The sequence below is a fragment of the Equus przewalskii genome, chromosome 19, assembly GCF_037783145.1.
Source record: "Equus przewalskii isolate Varuska chromosome 19, EquPr2, whole genome shotgun sequence".
Taxonomy (NCBI): Eukaryota; Metazoa; Chordata; class Mammalia; order Perissodactyla; family Equidae; genus Equus; species Equus przewalskii.
In genome coordinates, this window is record NC_091849.1 from 37,276,558 (window position 1) to 37,298,778 (window position 22,221).

Consider the following 22,221-nt stretch of genomic DNA (forward strand, 5'->3'; position numbering starts at 1 on the left):
GAACGATGTCTCTCCTGTGCCCGGAGGAAAATGACTGATCCCACCCTGCCACAGCTTGCCTCTCGGCTCCACCCATGAAGTTCCCAAGAGACACAGATGCCCACATATTTTTTAAGTGAAAATAGTGTAGTTTTCCTCTGCTTATAAAAATGACACATGCTTTTCTGTAAAAATAATGGTATAAAGTGAATTAAAATTATGTGATGTAATCCTACCATACCAGAGAGAAATACTTTGACCACATCCAGACTTACATATATACACATACATATATGTAATATTTTTATATATACACATGTCATCTATATATCATTTTACAGAACAGAGCTCATAATTTTGGTAACCTGGCTCCCCAACCCCCTACTTAATGATGTGCTATTGAAACATTTCCATTTCAAGAACTATGGATAAACAAAATCATTTTGATAAGGATATAATATGGATGTATATTATTAATTTATGCAATTTCCAATTTTCTACTATTTATACATGAAATATTCTGTTACCAGATAGGGCTTTGGGCAGAGATTAATTATTGCCAATGTGAATATCCATTATCCTTTTCTTCCTTGGTAATGGAACCTCTGATTTTTAGCTTGTCATACGGCCTTCCTTCAGAATAGACTAAATTCCTCAGGTTCCCTTGCAGCTAGCTGTAGACACATGAGAAAGTTATGCCCAGTGAAATGTAAGTAAAAGTATGGTGGGAGCAGATTCCAGGAAAGTTCGTTAAAAGATGTCTGGGGGCCGGCCCCGTGCCTGAGTGGTTACGTTCGAGCTCTGCTTTGGCAGCCCAGGGTTTCACCGGTTCAGATCCTGGGCTCAGACACGGCACTGCTCATCAGGTCACGCTGAGATGGTGTCCCACATGCCACAACTAGAAGGACCTGCAACTAAAAATATACAACTATGTACCGGGGGCTTTGGGGAGAAAAAGGAAAAATAAAATCTTTAAAAGAAAAAAAAGATGTCTGGTGTTCACCCTTCACCCTTAGAGGAAAGGAGGAGCTGTTTTGAGAGGAGGCTGATGGAGTGCTGAGCCGACAGAAGTGAAAAACTCCCCTAGGCCACCGCATTCAGCCAAGCTCTCATCACTACCTTGTTCTGTGGCAAGCTTTTAATATTTCACCAGAAAAAATACCTTTCCCCTATAAGTTAGTGATTTTTTAAAAATACGTGGCATTGTTAAGTAGACTTTCATTGTATCTTAATCCCACTGTCTGCCCTCTCAAGCCCCTCGTGACACATCTCTCCAGTGTTGTGAAACAAATCAGTTTAAAAAGTGAGATTTGGTTTCAAGCCAATTCTCATTTATTTACATGGATCCATGGGGAAAATTATACAGTAAAATGAATAATCTAAAATGGAAGATAACTTAAAATGTGTATTTGGCTCTGGAATGTGTTCCTTAGTTCAACCCATTTTCATTGATGGAAAAAGGAAGGGAATGAAATGTTTTTTAAACCAGCTTTATTGAGGGCTAATTTACATACACTAAATAGCACACATTTTAAGGGCACGGCTGGATGTGTTTTGACAAATGTACACACCCATGTAACCACCACAACAATCAAGATATAGAACATTTTCCCCACCCCCGAAGCGTCCCTTGGCCCTTTGCAGTCATGGCCCCATCCCACCCCCACCAGCCCCAGGCAATCACTGGTCTACTTTCTGTCACTATAGATTAGTTTTGCCTGTTCTAGAATTTCATCTAAATGGTGTCATACGACATGGGCTCATTTGTGAGAACAGCCATTTATTGGGTGCTTAGCCTGTGACGGACATTTTACACGTGTATAATCATTTCCCTTTTAGAGATGAGAAAACCAAGACTCAGAAATTAAAATAATTTGCTAAGGTCCCATGGCTAGTAAATGGGAGAGTAGAATTCTGATGAACTTTATCTGTCTCCAAGTTTAGGGTCTTTCTCACACACCATACTGTGCTGCCCTGGGTTTTACGAAGTCCCTAAAAGATGAGTATGTTAAGAGCAGACGTCAGGTCAAGGTTTATAACCTCATGATGAGGCGAGAGTCAGGCGCACGGAAGACCTAGAAATCAGACAAGAGACCACATAATAAAATGCCAAAATATATTGTAACCAAGCACCAAAAATATGTTGTCTGCATTGTCCAGAGACAGCTACTGGGAGCCTAAGAGGAGAATGGCGGCTGGAGACGTCAGAGCAGGCTCTTAGTGGGGCAGGGTTATCTGTCGCCCCAGGCGTTTACTTCAGACGAAATCATGAAGCCGGGCTGGGAGAATATGACTCAGAGGGGCCACGTCTCAGGTCTTCTTCCTTCCTGTCCAGGTCAACTCCATGTTGGAATCTGAAGTTTAGAAAATCATAATTTACTAAGGCAAACACAGACTTGGTCCCCAAATCCCAGAGCAGTAGCCCTCGGAGGGCCGCCGGGATGCTTCAAGGAGTTTAAGGATGAGTGAAAAGAAGAACAGACAATTCTCCAGCTTCTAAAGGGGTCGTGTTTCAAAAGTCTGTTTGTGTATCATTTGTTTGAAATTCAACACATCTTCCCAGAGAAACCACATTACAAATGGAGGTTGGGCTCTCAGATCTGCTCTCAAATGCTGAGTTAACGCATGAGGTGGCTGAAATACTATACAACTGCTATGAAAACAAGACTGTGGCAATTCTAGAACTCAGACAAAACAGTGGATTGTGGATTCACAGACGACTTGAGCTGTTGTCTAGACCTGCCTCTTACCTGGCACAGGGATCTGCTCCACCACGTCCCTGTCCATGTGCATCTTGCCTTAGCCAAGTCCATCCTCCTGGAAAGATAGAAAATTCTTCCTTGTTTCAAGGCGAGGTTTGTCATCCGCTACCTTCCCTTCCTTGGTCCTAGCTCCATTCTCTGACGCTCCATGAATCTGATCACTCTTCCATGTGACAAGCCTTCAGAGTTTATGAGTATCCATTTTACTATTTTTTCAACTTTTCTGAATGGTTAAAATTTTTCATAATAAAAAGTTGCAGGAAAGCGGTGAAAAAAAATTCAAGTGTCTGTCACCTCAGTAAGCATTTTTTCTCTGAAATTGGCAAGGACTGAATATAGTAATCAGGAAAAATTATTGGCCTACTTGAAAAAAATGTGACCACAAAGTACCCAGCTAATCAGACATCTGTCGAGGGTGATAAAATGGCAGAAGAGCCGGCCAACTTCAACACTTAGATGACTGGGAGAAGCCTAAGACAAAAGCCTTTTTTCTAGGATGTCGCAGGGAAGATTTGAGACTATGTCAAAGAAGATATAGGGTGTGCCAGGCACGTGGAAGTGGCTACTAAATACTGTCTGTTCTCATTACTCACAGTAGCTGTGTTCTATAAAGTGGCTGCGAACACTGAATTAGTGAATACTGAACTGTTGTTCCTACAGGAAATACAGGGTTAGGTTTCTGTGAGCTGCTGGTCACAAACATTTTATATGTGTTTATGTTTAAAGAGATCTTATTATGTATATATCATTGACTTGTTCCCATTGAACTCATGGCCAACAGCCTTGTAACTCACGCTTGAGAGAAGCTCATCTAACACATGTATTTTCCTTTTTTAAAGCTTTCTTTTTTTTTTTTTTTAGATTGGCACCTGAGCTAACATTTGTTCCCAATCTCCTTTTTATTTTTCTTTCTTCTTCTTCTCCCCAAAGCCACCCAGTACATAGTTGTATACTCTAGTTGCAGGCCCCTCTGGTAGTGCCATGTGGGATACCACCTCAGCATGGCCTGATGAGCAGTGTCATGTCTGCGCCCAGGATCCGACCCAGCGAAACCCTGGGCCGCCCAAGTGGAGCACACTAACTTAACCACTTGGCCACGGGGCCAGCCCCACAACACATGTGTTTTCTCCATAAGGCATGTCACAGCCTTCTTCCACTTAGATACACTAGACAGCACTTCAGCTATACTTGGGGGCAATTTTAAACAGTAAAATCGCCAACAAAAAAGCATAAAAATGCAAAAAACATGGCATTAAATATACCAAAAAGGACACTAGTTTACAGTATTCAAGTTGAAAGGAGAAGGCAGAGTGTCACCTCATTCTGCCTTAGCAGGCAACACTGGGCAAGTCACTCATTTGGGTGACTCAAATTTTTCAACGATTTGCACGTCTGTAGTGACAATGAAAGCATTACGGGTGTTGATTTTGGGGTCACAAATAAATTTTAGCGAGAAGGTGAATTCACAAATACAGAATCCGTGAATAATGAAGATTAATTGTATTAGGATATGGATGGCTGGGGTCCCTGGTGATTAAGGAGCTTTTATTTTTTTCTTTGCATTTCCCCTTTCTTTCATATACTTTATTTCTCTGGAGAATTGTGAGGTAGGCAAGGCGGATGGTCTTACCCCTATTTTGTAGATGTTGAGGGTGACAAGACTGTCAAGTGCCAGAGAGAGGGCTAGAGCTAGGACCTTCACCATCTGTTCCAAGACTTGTCTATCACAAGTGGGTTTTAGTTCCAGTTACCACAAAGTGAAATTATTCGAGCTTACCCAATTGCTACTCAATTTTGAAATCTTCATATTTCCAGTCATCTAGATACTCAGTTAAGGAAGTCATTTTTTTATGCAATTATTTATATCAGTATGAATGCATGGATATTTATTTTATTCTCTGGGTTACAAAATCCGATACTGTTGGTACTTAGTTTTTTGCTCACACTGTTCCAGCTTCGGCCGTTAGGAGCACTTTCAAGTTGGTTCCTGTTTTTCCCACGAGCTCTTCATCTTTTTCTGAGCACTTTCCTACTTCCCGCCGCGAAAAGATGCTCCAGGCTCACCCCGTGTATTCCCTCCCCAGCCCAGAATCAACCACTTCTCCAAGGAACCTTCGTTTCTTTCATTGATGTATGGTATTTAAAACCAAATCTGGGTTCTAGATGTGCTCAATTGCTCCTGGCGTGTCATTGTTTCTATGCCCTCTCAGGGGTCAGAGCTAGGAAATATGTGTATATACATCGATCTAAGCATAAACACAGTTCTATACTTTCTTCGGTATCTATTTATGATACCAGTTAAGGAGCTTTTACGAAGGTCGTTCCTATGTCTGTACAACCTAGTATGTAGTAGGTTTACGATAAATATGTGCTGAATTGAACTGAATTAATTAGAAAATTGGGGGAACAATGGGATGTAGAAAAGGGTTTGAAGACTGAAAGAGAGAGCAAGATAAACGAATCTTCATCACCTGTTGACACTGAAGGGACACAGTCTTGGATTCAGAGATCAGGGTTCAAGGACCAGCTCTTGCCACTGAGCCCCAGGACCTTGAATCAGTTACCTAGTCTCTAGGGGCCTAAGTTTCCCCATCATAAGAAGAAGCACTGACTGGGCTAAGCGGTCCTTAAGATTCGCTTCAGCCTGGGAACAGAAATCCAATCACATTACTCACTTGCTTAAAACATCTTTTAAGGGCAGGTAGTTTTTCCATTTTTTTTAAACCACAATCCATAGTAATAAATATAGTTTACAGTATGGCCTGGGGGGTGGGGAGTGTGTGTAAACACTATACGTATGTGAACACACATATAAATACATATGTACACACACACGTCTGTGTATTAGGGATTGGTCTGAGATAATGTAACAGAAATGTAAGTGTGCCTTAAATAAAATAGAAGTTATCTTTCACATAACCTGACTTCCCTCTCACAGTCTGGGGGTGTGCTTTTCAAGGCTCTTACACCCTCAATACACAGCTTCCAACTCTGGGCCCAAGGGGACTTCTCCGGTTCCTACCATCATGTCTGTATCCCAGACAGTGGGAAAAAAGAAAGACACAAAGGAGTGCATGGCATTCCTTTTAGGAGCGTGACCCAGAAGTGGCACACACCACCACTGTTCGCACTGTGTTGGCCAGAACTTAGTGACATGGCCACACCTGACTGCAGAAAAGGCTGGAACACGTAGTCTCCAGCTGGGCAGCCGCGGGCCAACCCTTGGGGATCTGATTATTAAAATGAAGAAGAGGACAATGGATCGTTGAAAAACTTGCGGTATCTGCCCCAATACGTAAAACTGAAACAGCATTTCACAAGACGTACTTACTCTTAATACGAAAAGTATTGCATCTCTCTATTTTATTCTAGTCTATTCCATTTCAATTTCCTTTTCATTTTTTAAAATACTGGCCTTGACCTACTAAACTGACTTCACCATCCTCGAATGGGGTACAAGCCTCATTTTGAAAAACACTTCCCCAGAGCCAAGTGCAAACTCCTCAGCACTCCACAGCCCCCTCCCCGGCTGCCGCCCACTAGCACGGCGGCAACCCAGCGAGCTCCCACTTCCTCAGACACACCATCACGTTCCCCACCTTCCTGTCTTTGCACTTGCTGTTCCCATCATCTGGGGAGCCTTCTGCCTTTCCCCCAATCCTCACCTCCCGCACCCCACCCAAACTAGCGTCCTGACAAACCATCTTCATTGTCCAAAGCCCAACTCGTGTGTCTCCTCCTCGAAGAAGCCTTTTCTTCCCCTAAGTCACCGGCAGAGTTGACCCATCCCCTGGTGCTGTCTCTGAACCCCTTATCTTCCAATATCCCAATTAATGTTCTTGGCTGTCAGCTTCCCCTCCTCGCTTGCAAGCCCCTCAAGGGCAGGAAAGCAGGTCTCATTCATCTTTGTATCACCAGCACCTTCCTCCAGGCCCAGCACAAAGTCCAGGTCCAATGCACGTTTGCCAAATTGACCAGAAGATGAGCGATTTCTCTCAGAGGAGGGGAAGCCTGCCCTGACTCTCTTAGGCTGAATTACTCCTACCTCTGTTTTGCTCTCCCAGTGCTTTCCTTGAGCCTCGCACACTACCTGGTTGGGATTAACTTCAGGGGCCCTGCAGCCAGGCTGCCCGGGTTCAGATCCCAGCAATGCCACTTTGTGTGTGACTCTAGAAAAGTGACTTAAAGTTCCTGGGCCTCAGTTTCCTCATCTGTAAAATGGGGAAAATAAGGTGATTTGCTTCATAGCGTTGTTGTGAGTTCATTCATTTGGAGCGGTACCCAGTAAACACTCGATCAGCCTTAGTTATTGTGGTCTGTCTATGTATTTCTCTCCACTAGACCGGGGGGAAGAGTTACATCTCCCTTGGTGCTTGTTGCACAGGCCTTGCTCACAGTATGACTCCATAAATGTTGACTTTCGTGAGCAAGTCACCTGGAAATCCGGACCAGCATCATTTCCATATCTGGCTAGCCTGTCAAATTGTCACAAAGGGCAAGTCAATGAACATCTAGCCAAGTGTAACCTACTCGGGGAGAGACAGCCTGCCACATCTATTGAAATTCTTTGAGCAATTCAGCAAGCATGGCAAGCAAAGGGAAACTTGCGGATTTGTTTATTAAGACTGCCAACAATTTTTTGACTGGGTCTGAACCCTGAGGTAGTAAGGGGAAAATGTTTCGTTGTGAAGAGGGAGTTGGCGCTGCCCTGGGAAACAGAAGGTAGCGTTAGATGGGTACTTCTCTGTTTAACAGTGGGGTCCCCCAAGGGTGAGAGCTGAGTCTCCCAAACCCCTGTATCATTCAGGACCAGCTGCAGGAAACCAGAGACCACACCAGGTATTTGAGGCAGAAAGAGGTTGAACATAAAGAGTTGATTCCTTCAAAATCTTTGGAAGGGTAAAAGAGGCTTTGTGCTGGGCTTCTGGGAGCGACTCCTGGAATAACACCACTGAAGCTGCCTACCAGGAGAGCTGCTGCCACTGCCCCCCGCAGGAAGGTGAGGGTTAGGCAGCTACCTTTGGAACTGTAGATTTCCCGAAAATACCACCACGATAGCAGCCCTGGGATCAGGAGACCACAGCTGCCCACAAAGCTCGTGGCCAAACCCTGGAACTGTGCTGCAGAGACACGGGGTGATTCCAGGACCTTGTGTGCCAGTGGCAGTTGAAGGTGGCAGGAAGATGGCCCCTGCCTTACTGCTACCTTCCCAGGTTCATACTCCATGTCCAGCCCCCAGGACCACAGCTGCAAAGGAGTCTAGAACACTTGGTTTTAGCTTTCCACTCTGAGACACAGGAAGGTATAGTAGAGGGGTCGAAAGGGAGGCTGAAGCGCTCGGTTCACTGCATCCCCGCGCCCTCGCCCACCGCGTTCCAGCCACTGGCTGTCTGACTGGAACACTCAGCTTGTTCCCCCTGCTTGGAATTTTGCATTTGCTGTTCCCTCTGCTTGGAAAGCCCTTCCCTCAGATCTTCTCCATCCTGTTAATTATCACCTCCCCAGAGAGACGTTCCTTATCCAGAGACCTCCTAGATGCCCTTCTCCAGCGGGTCTTGGGTCTGTTCCTGAAACAATCAATCTCAAGAGGACGGAATTACTAGGAATGGCCAAGTCTCACTATCTGGGATCAAACTATAATGTCACCTTGCTGTGTTTTCATCTTACTCCTCTCACTAGCTGCAATTCTTATACTGTCTACACATTGGTGTTCACTGGCCTGTCACTTATCTCCCCTCCTTAGAGTGTAAGTTTCGCGAGAGCAGGAACTGCATCTGTTTTCTTCACCCCAGAGCTGCAACATCTAGAACAGAGCCAGATGAGCAGCAAGTGCTCAGTAAACATTTGCTCAATGAACCATGGCGAACTGGGGATAAGGTCGCCCTTTGGACTTAGTTCTGTTACCTAATTTATCATATCGTCTTGCAATTACTCCCTCACAGGCCCTCTTCTTGGTTCACGGCCAAGACCACATCTTGTTTTTTATTTTTGCTTCACTTCTTAGCACAATGCCCAGCCAGTTGTTGACAAGCCGTGCGTTTTGATGAATGGACAAAGGAGAGAAAGAAGGTGTGGACGCACACATTTAGGAAGCAGAGGTGTGTCCAGGATGTCAGAAGGTGGGGAGGAGGGAGCCTATTGTGCAAAGGTGATCAAATGCGAAATAAAATCATCTCAGTCAGGCCAGAAAATGCCGGAGATCCTCGAATAGGAGGGGGTGGGGCAGGCGGGGTCAGGCTGGGGTCAGGGTGGCCGCAGGAGGCTCTCTGGGCCAGAGGAAGATTGGATCTGAGAATCCTCGAAAAGGGGGCGCCAACGGTCTACTTGTGGAATTATAGGATTTCCAGTTGCTCAGCACTTTTTATGACTACTTTCTCCCCTTCCCTCTGAAAGGGTCTTTTTGTCCACTAAAACTTGTTGGAGAAGCAGATGGCTTTAAGGTCCATCCTCCACATCGTTCATCAAATACATCTTGTCAGTGCCACACTGTTGGGGTGAGAGAAAAACCAAAGATTCCTTTTATTTATTTATTTATTTTTGAGGAAGTTTAGCCCTGAGCTAACTGCTGCCAATCCTCCTCTTTTTGCTGAGGAAGACTGGCCCTGAGCTAACATCCATGCCCATGTTCCTCTATTTTATATGTGGGACGCCTACCACAGCATGGCTTTGCCAAGCAGTGCCATGTCCGCACCCAGGATCGGAACCGGTGAACCCCGGGCAGCCGAGAAGCAGAACATGCGAACTTAACCGCTGCACCACGGGGCCGGCCCCCAAAGATTCCCTTTTAAAAAAGATGCATTCCAGTGTTGCCCCTTGTGGGCTATATTTCTGAAGGGAAAAGCCAGCCTTGGTAGGAGGCGGAAGATTTTAGAAAAACACAAAGCCTAAAAACATTTTGACCTTTTTCTATCTTTAACATGTAAGTTATTCCTGACAATCACCATATAATTGTTTAACTCAGCCTTTTACGTATACGCAAACACGCACAAACACAGAGACCCAAATACACATGCAAATATACACAGCATTCACATACACAAACACACACCCATAAAGCCCTTGTTTATGAAACAAAATGAATACAGTCAGAAGGCATTTGTAAAACCTATCTCCCGGGGAAGAGAATCATAACTCACTTATGATAAAAAAAAACTTAAGCGTTTAACCAAGCTTCTATTTTACTGACAACTGGTGAGAGGATGAAGAGGAAGAGGAAGGAAGCTGAGGAGGGTTCACTGAGGAGCCTGCCCACATGAAAGGCCGTCTCCAGAGTCAGGAGCTCAGCCTCCGTCACCACGGCAGCCTCACCCAGGCGCCAGCTCTCAGGGGCCTTCGTTAACCACTTGTTGGGTGAGCAAATTGATTGGAAAAAAAGAAAAGAAAAGCATCAATCCATAGATAGAGACTGATAGTCAGAAGAGACTGAAGAAAGGGAAAAAGAGGGCCTTGAAGGCCGAGAACAGTAGCAATGGATGTGGGCAGTTCTGGGGGAAAGGAAGCAGGGGGAAAGGAGACCCAAGGCCATGAGGAAAAAAGAAGTAGAGCAGGTGGAAATATTCACACATCTTGAAAGTGGTGGGGAGAAGTCAACCCAGAATGAAGTCTGTCCTCCGTGGGACACAGCTGCTAGGGGAAACTTGAAGTCACATGGGCAGAAGTGAGGTGGGAAAGATGCTCAGAAATACAGAATGGCTGTTTACCTAAGAGCAAGCACCTTCTGGGAGCAGCCAGCCAAGGCCGTGGGAACAGGGGGGACCCTCTTCTCTCTGGGGAAGTTCGTGCCTGCTTGCTTCCTCTTGTCGCCTTTGTCCCCTGCACAGAGCCCCTTACTTCCCCCTGAGGGGGAAACAATGGATAAGAGCTTACAGCTTCCTATCTCTGGGGTATCTGCACCTTCTCGGCCTCCCACCTTTCTGTTTCCTCCCCTACCTCCTCAGAGCTAAATCAGACTCTCCTCCAGGACTCAGCTTAAAGGTCTCCTCCTCCAGGAAGACTTCCCTGATTCTCCACTCTCCAAGAGTTGGGATTCCTCCTGTGGCCCACAGTGCTTCCCCCAGCACCTACTATCCTGGGCCCAAATGGCCCTGCGCAGTTGTGCCCCTCACTAGGCTGGGAGCCCTCGGGCTGTGGGCTGTGTCATGCCTTCCAGGATATTCTCCAGTTCCCAGCTCAGGGCCTGCTACCCAGCAGACACTCAGCAAACACGTGAAGAAAGGGAGGACGCAAGGCCAGAGATCTTCACAGGGGTGGGCGGCAGCTCTCGCGACACCTGTGCGCTTCAGAAGTCTTGGTGACAAGGAGCTGGAAGATTATGCGGTGTTTCTAGTGTCAGCGGCTGGTGCCACGGAAAGGACGAGGGCAGGAGGAGAGGGACAAGGAAGCTGAAATCGCGTCCTCTGACTCCAGAAGTGAGCGAGCGGAGAGAGCAGTGGAAGAGGAGGCTGGAAGAGCCACAAGAACTCGCCCCTCACCAGCCCATCCAACCGCAACCACCATTTGGAAAATGAGGAACAACAGGCCATTCTGTTCTGCTGAGGGTTCGTGTCCCTTCGTTCCACAAATGTGTATTGAGCACCTGCTGTGTGCTGGGTGTTGTTCTGGGTGCTGGGGAAACAGCAATGAAGGATATATGGTGCTCATATTTGGGGGGTGGGGTGGTTACTATATATAGTAAGTCAGGTGATAAGTGTTATGAAAAAAATAAAGCAGGGTAAGTGGGTTAGGGAGGGATTGGGTGGGGAGGGGTTGTTTCACATAGTTTGGTAGGGAAGGCCTCTCTTATGACTTCTGAGCAGACATCTGAAGGAAACAAAACAGGAAGCCAGTGGATATCTGGAGTAAGAACATTCCAGGCTGAAGGAATGGCAAATGCAAAGGCCCTGAGGCTGGGGTGTGTAAGAGGAACTGCAAGGAGGCTGATGGGCCTGGAGCAGAGAGAGAGGACAAAGGGGCTAGAAAGGAGATCAGAGGGATGACAGGGAGCTGGATCACTTAGCCCCAGCACGACAGGGTAAAGACTCGGGAGTTTTACTCTGAGTGTGGTAGGGAACACTGGCAGGATATGAACAGCTGAGTGGAGAAGGGACATGATCTGACTTAGGTTTCAGTAGGGTCCCTCTGGCTGCCGGGTGGAGAACTGACTGTAGGGGGAACAAGGGTGGCGTCAGGGAGACCAGTTGGGACGCTGCTATAGCAAAAGCCTGGTCAAAAGACGGTGACAGCTTGGGTCAGGGTGGTGGCAGTGGAGGCGGTGAGCTGTGGTGGGGTCTGGATCTACACTGAAGGTGGGCTGACAGGGTTTGTCGAGGGGTTGGATGAAGGCTGGGAGAAAGAGGGAACCCAAGGATGACTCCTGGGTCTTTGACCTGAGCAACTGGAAGGCCGGAAGCGGGAAAGACTGGGACTTAGGGCAGGTTTTTGGGAAAAAATCACGAGTGTGGATTGGGACCTGTTTTGAGACGGCCACTGGGCACTAATGTGGAGATGTTACGGGCGCTAGTTATTGATTGCTGTGTGGCAAATTACTCCAAAACTTGGTGGCTTAGGAGAACACACATTTATTATGTCACAGTTTCTGTGGGTCAGCAACTCAGGCCTCACTTCCAACTCAGGGTCTGTCATCTGCAGGCAGGGTCTTCAGCCCGGGCTGTGGTCACCGCCAGACTTGACTAAGGGACGATGTGCTTCCAGGTTCACTCATGTGGCTTTCGGTGGGATTCAGGTCCTTGTTGGCCAGAGAAGCCATTTCCTGGCCATGCGATCCTCTCCCCCAAGATGCTCCCAAACTGGCAGCTGGCTGCCCTGAGAGAGAGCGAGCAACACTGGAGGCACTGTCTCTTTGTAAGCTAATCTTTGAGGTGACATCCCATCCCTTTGCCATGTTCTGTGTGTTAGAAGAGGGTCACTAAGCCCAGACTAGCGGACCGTCCAAGGGGAGGTGATGGGTGTGAATACCAGTTGGCTGGGAACATTGGGAACCGTGTTAGAGGCGCCTGCAACAGCGAGGCAGCAATTGGATCAACAAGAGCAGATTTCCGGGGAGACATACAGATTGGAGACGTCAATACGGGGTTACCCACGAAGGGCCTGGCCAAGGGGAGCTGGGAGTGACCGAGACAGAGACGAGAAGTGGAGCAAGGACTGAGTCCTGGAGCACTCCAATGTTTGGAGGTCAGGGCGATGAGGAGGAGCCAGCAAAGGAGACGGAGGAGGAGGGCCAGCGAGCCAGGTGGTGCATGGAGAGGGGCGGCCCTGGTGTCCCATAGGTCAGGACAGAGACCTGCTTACAGGACAGGAAGGGATCAGCTGGTTGAATCCTATGGAGAGGTCTGGCAAGAGAAGTCTGAGTGCGGGATTGGGCAGCGTGGACATCACCCTAACAAGAGCAGTCTCAGTGCAGTGCAGGGGCTTCTAGAGAGAAAGGGGGGCCAGGAAGCAGAAGCGGATGCAAACAACGGCTTTGGTGAGTGAGTCGGTGTAGAGGGGCGCGCACTCTTGTGTCTGAGCATCTTAAGCATCAGGTAACTCTTGGTTGAGCTGATTCTTGGAACTCTGCTTCTCCCTCCACCTCTTCCACACACTGGTCTCCAGTCTCCCCACCTCCCCACCACCAAGCCAGCCGGGATGGGGGATCAGAACCCTGAAGTCTGCCTACGTTTTATTTTTTGTTTTTGGTACCAGCGAGTCACAACCAGGCAAGGCACGCCTTGTGAGACTAGAGCAGGGACACACACTGTAAGTCCCCAGTCATCAGTTTGAGACCCAATACATCCCAACTCAGCCAACCCTGGAGGATCTGACTTACGAAGGCAGACAGCGCTAAGCAAAAGCTTATTGCGGACTGCCATCTGGTGGTCATTTTGGGAACTGACCTGGATCCAAATTTATCCCTCAGGACGGTGGGAAGAATTGAGTGAATTGTTAGAATAGTACTTTGCACTTATTCAATATTCAGTAAAAGTAGGCTACTGTCGTTACGCTCATGGTTTGGAGGGTGTGGCCAAAACAAACAGGGTCCTTTTGACTTCCCTCCCAACATTTTTTGAAGAGAAAGAAAATATCCTAAAAAGAGGTCCCTCTTTTTTTTTTAATTTATTATTTTTTTTTTATCTTGGTAAAAGTAAGAGTGCTTCAGGGAATTAGGTAGGACATTTGTGTATGAAATCAGATGATCTAGATTCAAATCCTGATTTTGCTACTAGGTGACCTTGATCACATCACTTAAGCGCCCTGAGCCTCCGTTCCACCAAAACATAAAATGGGAGTGTTAAAATGAAAACTACACGAGGTGGTGCATTAATGTAAGGAGCTCTCGGTAAAAGATGCTCTCCGCTAGTTAACAGTAGTGGCATACCAACTGTCAGCGCAGGGTGTGTTGCTTCAAAATAGTGGTTCTCAGCTGGGGGCAATTTTACCCCCCAGGGAACATTTGGCAACGTCTGCAGACATTTTCAGTTGTTACAAGGGTGGGAGGATGCTACTGGCATCTAGTGGGTAGAGGCCATGTATGCTGCTAAACCTCCATGACGCACAGGACAGCCCCCTACAAGACAGAATTATCCAGTCCAAAATGTCCACAGCGCTTAAATTGAGAAATCCTGGAGCTTTCTTCAACGGGGATTCTTCTTGCCATGCTATGAACCAACATGAGAAACTGCTTTTTGGAAAGTATGAGGGAAGCAGAGGATCCGTGAAGCTGGACAGGGGTTCTTTCTATGGTTCCATGCAGGAGTAGAATGAGGCTCCACGTCACTGTGCTCTGCAACATGGAGACCACGAGCCAGCCGCATGTGGCTGTTGAAATTGAAATTATAGGCACATCTCATTTTATTGTGCTTTGTTTTATTGTGCTTCACAGATATGCATTTTTTATGAGATCCTCCACCAGCAAAAAGATTACGCCTCACTGAAGGCTCAGGTGATGGTTAGCATTTTTTAGCAATAAAGTATTTTTTAATTAAGGTGTGCACTTTGCTTTTTTTAGACATAAGGCTATTGCACACTTAATATAATATCGTGTAAACGTAACTTCTATATGCACTGGGAAACCAAAAAACTCAGTGACTTGCTTTATTGCGATATTTGCTTTATTGCAGTGGTCTGGAACTGAACCCGCCATCTCTCTGAGGTGTGCCTGTAATTAAAATGGAATAAAATTTAAAATTTCACTCCTGGGTTGGAATAGCCATGTTCCAAGTGCTCAATACTACATATGGCGAGTGGAAAGCATAGATATAGAACATTTCCATCAGCACAGAAAGTTCTATCTGACAGCGCTGTTCCAAAATGACTTAGCAGAACCATGCGTCTGTGGGGCAACCCACAAGAAAAAATTAGAAATGAAGGACATGCAGAGAGGAGGGGACCATGACAGACAAGAGCAAACACCAATGAGACGGTTACACAAGCACAAAGGTGGTATATAATTAAATGCTAAAACAAGTCACAAACACACTCATGCACAATAATTGATCCGTGCAACTCTCCCTCCCCCAAGAATCACTCTTAAGTGCATAAAACTCGAGGACCCTGAAAAGGCAAGTGGAATCAACAGAAGGCAAGTAGGAAAAGAGGGAGCCATGGTTGGGGAGCATGGTCCCTCTCTCTCTCTTCTTCCTGAGACAGTTCAGTTTATCTTGCGGTACAACGTTCCCAGCCCAACAGGCGCCCACGAATCGACTGTACTGATGGAGGACTGCCTGCGGCGACCTATCTTGCCAAACATCTTGGGGTCCTTGTAAAGGGTGTACATGTACTTGGTGATGAAGGGCAGACAGCAGAAGTACAAGAGCATGCGGGAGATTTGGAGGACCAACTCCAGGTAACTAAGCTCCTTGAACGCCTCTTTGACGGTCCCGTTGATGAGCAGGACAATGGAGAAGTTGATGAGCTCGCAGGTGACCATCCACAAGGCATAGCACAGCAGCCCCACGTAGTTGTTTATGTGAACGCAATAGAGGAGCAACAAGCTGACCACGATGGTGATGGTGGACAGGGTGATGCTGATGTCCTTCCTGTTGAAGATGACCCAAGCGACTAAGTCAGAGTTTGTGTCCATGTAGACACTGAACTTATCTTCATAGCCAACCAATGTACTCTGGTTCAAGTCAAAGATGAGGAACTGGATGGTGTTGAGGATAGAGAAGATGCCCACCAAGAAGGAGAACAACTTGCCATTCATTTTATATTTGTTTTACCAGAGCATCTGCTGCAGAAAAAAAAAATCATGGAGCTACATGACAAAATGGCAGAGCTATTCCTAGAACAACTCCTCCACACTAGATGTAAACGGCGAAGCTAAGAGTCGTAATGGCATATGGACAGGCAATGGGCTGGAAGTCAAGGGACATGGGGTCTGGTCCCTGCTCTGACCTAACTAGCTATAGGTGACCACATCACTGGGGAGTGAGGGCATTATTGCCCAGGATATTCCTCACATAGCTTCCAGCTCTGCTGTTCCAGCGACAGCTGTGTGTTAAGGTGGCAAAAAGGGTGCTCCTATCGGCGTTAGTCTCATGGGATTAGAAAGCTCCTGTATCTGGAATAATGACAGAGTCAGTTCTGGGCTCCTTTATGGGATATGTATTTCTCTGAAATCATAAATCTAGTATGGGGGCCAGCTCCGTGGCCGAGTGGTTAAGTTCGCGTGCTCCACTGCGGCGGCCCAGGGTTCGGATCCTGGGCGTGGACATGGCACCACTCGTCAGGTCACGTTGAGGCGGCGTCCCACATCCCACAACTAGAAGGACCTGCAACTAAGATATACAACTGTGTACAGGGGGGGTTTGGGGAGATAAAGCAGAAAAAAAAAGATTGGCAACAGTTGTTAGCCCAGGTGCCAATCCTTAAAAAAAAAAAAAAGAAGATTGGCAACAGTTGTTAGGTGCCAATCTTTAAAAATAAATAAATAAATCTAGTATGGCTCCTCAGGGGCCTAGAATCATCCCTGACTGCACCCCCCCCCCCGCCCCCGCCCACCGCCTCCCTTTCTTTCCTTCCAAGCCCTTAGAAATGGAATTTCCCTGCTTTGCTCCCTGGGTCTGATCCACACTTGTCCCAGCTCACAGGGTTCAGCTAGCAGTGAGTGGAGCGGAGGAAGGTTGATGGAGCCAAGGCTTACTGTCTTCTCTGCCCAGGGCCAAGGTGCCTTAACAATAAGCCGTGGTTGTATAGGTGAGGACCCAGCTGGCAGACCTCCGGCTGCAACCTAGGTTAGACCTGAACTCTATCTAGAGACGGGCTCCAGCCAGGGTGGAGATGCCTAGAGCCCAAGCAGACCCTGCTGAGGGTATGTTCATCACAGAGGGCCTGAGGCTGGGATAGACTGGGTCCCATTGCTAAGGTCCCTCCCATCCCATCGCCTTCTTACCAGCTCCCAAGTCAGAGAACTCCAGAGCAAAGCTCTCTCCTCTTCTCACCACAATGGCGAGCTCCACTGTAGGGGAGACGGAAGGGGAACAGTCACGCACGAGGGGAACGGGTGCAGTCCTCTGGCTGATGTGTTTCCAATGGGGGACAACCCATTGGAAGCCTGACATGGCCTCCTTCTGAGGTGACTGGAACAGGGCTCTTGTCCAGTCCTGTCAGAGAACAGAGAGGCTGCTGATGGCCTCCCTCCAGCCTTCTCACTCCCTCCCTCCACCCCAAATATTCTTTTTTGTTTCTTGTTAGCAATTCTTTTTTTTATTGTGGTAAAATATACATAACATAAATTTTACCATTTTAACCCTTTTTGAATGTACAATTCAATGGCATTAAGTACATTGACATGGTCGGGCAACCATTACCACCACTCATCTCCAGACTTTTTCACATTCTGTAATATGAAAAACTCTGTACTCTGTATGGAGGATCTTACAGAGAAAAACTCTGTACCCATCAAACATTAACTCCCCGACCGCCTCCCCCAGCCCCAGTTACCCACTACTCTACTTTCTGTCTTTGTGAATTTGACTATTCTAGGTACCTCAGATGAGTGGAATCATACAGCATTTGTCCTTTTGTGTCTGGCTTATATCACGTAGCGTAACGTTTTCAAGGTTCATTCAAAATATTCCTCCACTTTATTCCTCACTATCCTCCCAACTCTGTGTGACTCCAGAGTTTAGTCCTTGATCCACAAACCTCTCGCTGCACCCCAGGGCCTGGAGGGTCACAGGTCGGGTGGGAGAGGCAGTGTGCTGGCCAGTGGATGGCTACATTGATAGTTTCCTGTCCCCATCAACCAAACCTCACCTCGTCCCGACTCACAGAGAAGCTTCCAGAGCAGCCATCACCCACTCAAAAATAGGGCCCCGACCACACAGGCTTGTTCCTGTGGTTTAAGCCTGTGTTGCAGAGTTCAAGGCAGTGTCTTTATAAATCCCACTGGGTCCTCACCCCTGCCGCCCCAGCCTTGGTTTTGGCCCTAGCACCTCCCTCCTCGGTCGCTGTAATAGTGGCCTAACTTGTCTTTCTGCCTCCTGTGAGTTCCTCTGGTACATTCTATTCATTCAACATTCACTCAGCAAACATCCATTGAGCGTCTAGTGAGCTTGGTAGTAGAGATACACAGGTAAACATTCTAGTGAGGAAGCTAGACAAATTAAAAAAAACAAATGAATAAAATATTTTTTAAAAAAATTTTAAAAAGGAAAAGAAAACTTACAGTGCAATGTGATAAATGCTGTGAAGGAGGTGGCCCAGTGTCCTTAAGATGTAACAAGATCTATGCCAGAATGGGAATCAGTGGAGACTTTCTGGAAAAGGCAATCATTGAGCCTGTGTCTTAAAGGATGTGGGCATTAACTGGGTGGAAAAAGGAGGGACTTCAGCCCTGGCAAAATGGACAACATCCAGGTAGGCACAGGGACAGGCAAAACCCATTTTGGAAACAGCAAGTTTGGTCTTGAGCTACATGAGTTCCCAGGGCCAGAAAAGGAAAGGGCCTCATCCGCCACCTGCTATGTGGAAGTTTCTCTGGAAGGTAATGGAGAGATCTGAAAGGGTCTTAAGGGTGTGTGGGTGTTTGTGTGTGTGTGTGTGTGTGTGATGATCTGATTTGCATTTTATGAAAATCTTTCTTGCTGCCATAGGGACCATGGATCAAAAATGGGGCAAGATGGGGCTGGTCCCATGGCCGAGTGGTTAAGTTCGCGCGCTCCGCTGCAGGCAGCCCAGTGTTTCGTTGGTTCGAATCCTGGGTGCGGACATGGCACTGCTCATCAAACCATGCTGAGGCAGCGTCCCACATGCCACAACTAGAAGGACCCACAACGAAGAATATACAACTATGTACTGGGGGGCTTTGGGGAGAAAAAGGAAAAAAATAAAATCTTAAAAAAAAATGGGGCAAGAGTGGAGGCAGACAGAGCAGCTGAGAGGCTGTTGAAAGAAATAGGGTGAAGTAAGGCAACAGAGGGGTGGTTAGGGTGTGCTTTTGGGGTTTGGGGCAATAGGAGAAGGAGCCTGGAATGAGCATCTAGGTGGAGGGTGGCTCATTCACTGAGGTGGGGTGCATGAAGGCAGAAACACACTTAGAAATCAATAACAGAAAGATTTCTGGAGAATCCCCAAATATCGAAACAAAGTAGCGCATTTATAAATAACTCATAGATCAAAGAAGATATCAAAGGGAAATCAGAAAATATTTTTAACTGACTAAAAATGAAAACACAACATACCACAATTTGTGTGATGCCATTAAAGTAGCACTTAGGGGATATTTTATAGCACTATATGCCTGTATTAGAAAATAAGATTATGGACAGCTAATTTTTGATAAAGGAACCAAGAACTTGCAGTAGAGAAAGGAAAGTCTCTTCAATAAATGGTGTTGGGAAACTGGACAGCCACATGCAAAAGAATGAAAGTAGACCATTATCTTACACCATACACAAAATTTAACTTGAAATGGATTAAAGACTTGAATGCAAGACCTGAAACCATAAAACTCCTAGAAGGAAACATAGTCAGTACACTCTTTGACATTGGTCTTAGCAGTATCTCTTTGAATATGTCTCCCCAGGCAAGGGAAACAAAAGAAAAAAATAAACAAATGAGACTACATCAAACTGAAAATCTTCTACACAGCAAAGGAAACCATCAACAAAGTGATAAGACAACCTACCAATTGGGAGAAGATATTTGCAAATCATATGTCTGATAAGGGGTTGATATCCAAAATATATAAAGAACTCATACAACTCAACAATAAAAAACAAACCACCCAATAAAAAAATGGGCAGAGGGTCTGAACAGACATTTTTCCAAAGAAGATATACAGGTGGCCAATAGGTATATGAAAATATGTTCAACGTCACTAATTCTTAGGGAAATTAACCACAATGAGATATCACCTCACGCCTGTCAAAATGGCTATTATTAAAAGATAAGAAACAACAAGTACTGGAGAGGATGTGGAGAAAAGGGAAAATTTGTACACTGCTGGTGGGAACGTAAAGTGGTTCAGCCACTATGGAAAACAGTATAGAGATTCCTCAAACAATTAAAAATAGAATTACCATATAATCCAGCTATTCTACTTCTGGGTATTTATCCAAAGAAAACAAAAACACTAATTCAGAAAGAGATGTGTACTCTTATGTTCATTGTGGCATTATTCACAATAGCCAAGACTTAGAAACAACCTAAGTGCCCATCAACAGATGAATGGATAAAGAAGATACGGTATGTATGTGTATATATATATATATATATATATATACACACACACACCAGCCCAGCCTTTCTATATATGCCCAGCCTTTCTCTATATATACAACAGCATACTATTCAGCCATGGATGGACCTTGAGGGTATTATGCTAAGCTAAATAAGTCAGATGGAGAAAGCCAAATACCATATGATTTCACTCATATGTGGAAGATAAACAAACACACACACATATAGATACAGAGAACAAATTGGTGGTTACCAAAGGGGAAGAGGAATGGAGGGAGGGCAAAAGGCGGCATTTGTATGGCGATGGATGGCAACTAGACTTTCGGTGGTGATCATGGAGTACTCTACACAGAAGTCAAAATATAGCTATGTATATATGAAATTTATATGATGTTATAAACCAATGTCACCTCAATAAAAAAGAAAATAAGAAAGGTCTTAAATCAATGATCTCAGCTTCTACCTCAGTTTTGAGAAAGTATAAAAAGTGAATTAAAGTCAAAGTAAGTAGAAGAAAATAATAATGATCAGAGCAGAAATCAATGAGACAGAAGACAGAAAGAGAAGAGATAAAATCAATGAAACCAAAAGCTGGTTTTATTAAAAATTAATAAATCTCTAATCAGGCTGATTAGAGGAAAAAAAAAAGAGAAACACAAAATAACAATATCAGGAAGGAGAGCAGTGACTTCACTACACATTCCACAGATATTAAAAAGAATAATAGGGAGCTAGCCCGGTGGCCGAGTGGTTAAGTTCTCGCGCTCCGCTTCAGCAGCCCAGGGTTTCACTGGTTCAAATCCTGGGTACAGACATGGCACCACTCATCAGACCATGCTGAGGAGGCATCCCACATGCCACAACTGGAAGGACCCACAACTAAAAATACACAACTATGTACCAGGGGGGCTTTGGGAGAAAAAGGAAAAATAAAATCTTTTTTAAAAAAAAGATAAGGGAATATTATGAACAGCTGTATGGCAAGAAATTTGATAACTTATGTAGAATGGACAAATTTCTTAAAAAACGCAAACTGCTAAAGCTTATTCAAGAAGAAATAGATAAGCTCAATAGTCCTATATCTGTTTTTTAAAATATTGAATTCGTAGTTAAAAACTTCCCACAGAGAAAATTCCAGGTCCAGATGGCTTCACTGCTGAATCCTATCAAAGATTTAAGGAAGAAATAAATACCAATTTTACATAAACTCTTACAGAAAATTTAAAAGGAAAAAATACTGCTTTCTATGAAGCAAGCATTACTCTGGCACCAAAACCTGACGGAGACATTGAAGAAGAAAACTACAGACCAATATCCCCCATGAACATAGACGCAAAAAATTCTAAGCAAAATTTAACAAATCTAATCCAACAACATATGAAAAGGATTGTACATGATGACCAAGTAGAGTTTATCCCAGGAATGTCATGGTTGGTTTAACATTTGAAACTCTATCAAAGTAGTTCACCCTGTTAATCATCAAAAAAATAATCTCAATATATGTAGAAAAAACATTTGACGATATGCAACATTTATTTCTGATTTTAAAAAACTTTCAACAGAGCAGGAATAGAAGGGGATTTCTTCAACCTGATACAGGACAACTACGAAAATCTACAGCTAACACCATACCTAATGGAGAAAGACTGAGTGCTTTCCCTCCAAAATCAGGAACAAGAGAATAATGCCCCTTTTCACTACTTCTACTCAACATTGTACTGGAGGCGCTAGCAAGTGCAGTAAGGCAGGAAGAGGAAGAAGAAAAACGGTCCCTATTTGCAGACAACATGGTTCACTATGCAGAAAATCTGATGGAATC

The 22,221-nt window shown here is 45.4% G+C and overlaps 1 protein-coding gene and 1 long non-coding RNA gene across 7 annotated transcripts in view; both read right to left on the reverse strand.

Annotated features, from left to right (window-relative positions):
- Positions 1 to 2,081: 2,081 nt before the first annotated feature.
- LOC139077173 (uncharacterized) lies at positions 2,082 to 3,056 on the reverse strand. The gene is made up of 2 exons (XR_011529501.1): positions 2,730 to 3,056; positions 2,082 to 2,333 (listed from the first exon to the last, which is right to left on the reverse strand). It is a non-coding gene; the product is annotated as an uncharacterized lncRNA (long non-coding RNA).
- A 10,763-nt stretch (positions 3,057 to 13,819) lies between these two features.
- TMEM217B (transmembrane protein 217B) overlaps positions 13,820 to 22,221 on the reverse strand; it is a 39,741-nt gene continuing 31,339 nt past the window's right edge. For 2 of the 6 annotated variants that reach the window (XM_070584503.1, XM_070584501.1), the window contains exons 2-3: positions 17,110 to 17,175; positions 13,820 to 15,948 (exon numbers count right to left, since the gene is read on the reverse strand). In XM_070584503.1, the coding sequence (XP_070440604.1) occupies positions 15,367 to 15,921 (555 nt within the window). In that variant the 5' untranslated portion in view covers positions 15,922 to 15,948; positions 17,110 to 17,175 and the 3' untranslated portion in view covers positions 13,820 to 15,366. Of the gene's footprint in view, positions 16,496 to 17,109; positions 17,321 to 22,221 lie in introns of all 6 variants that reach the window. The other 4 variants (XM_070584504.1, XM_070584505.1, XM_070584506.1 and 1 more) reach the window with 4 other exon arrangements.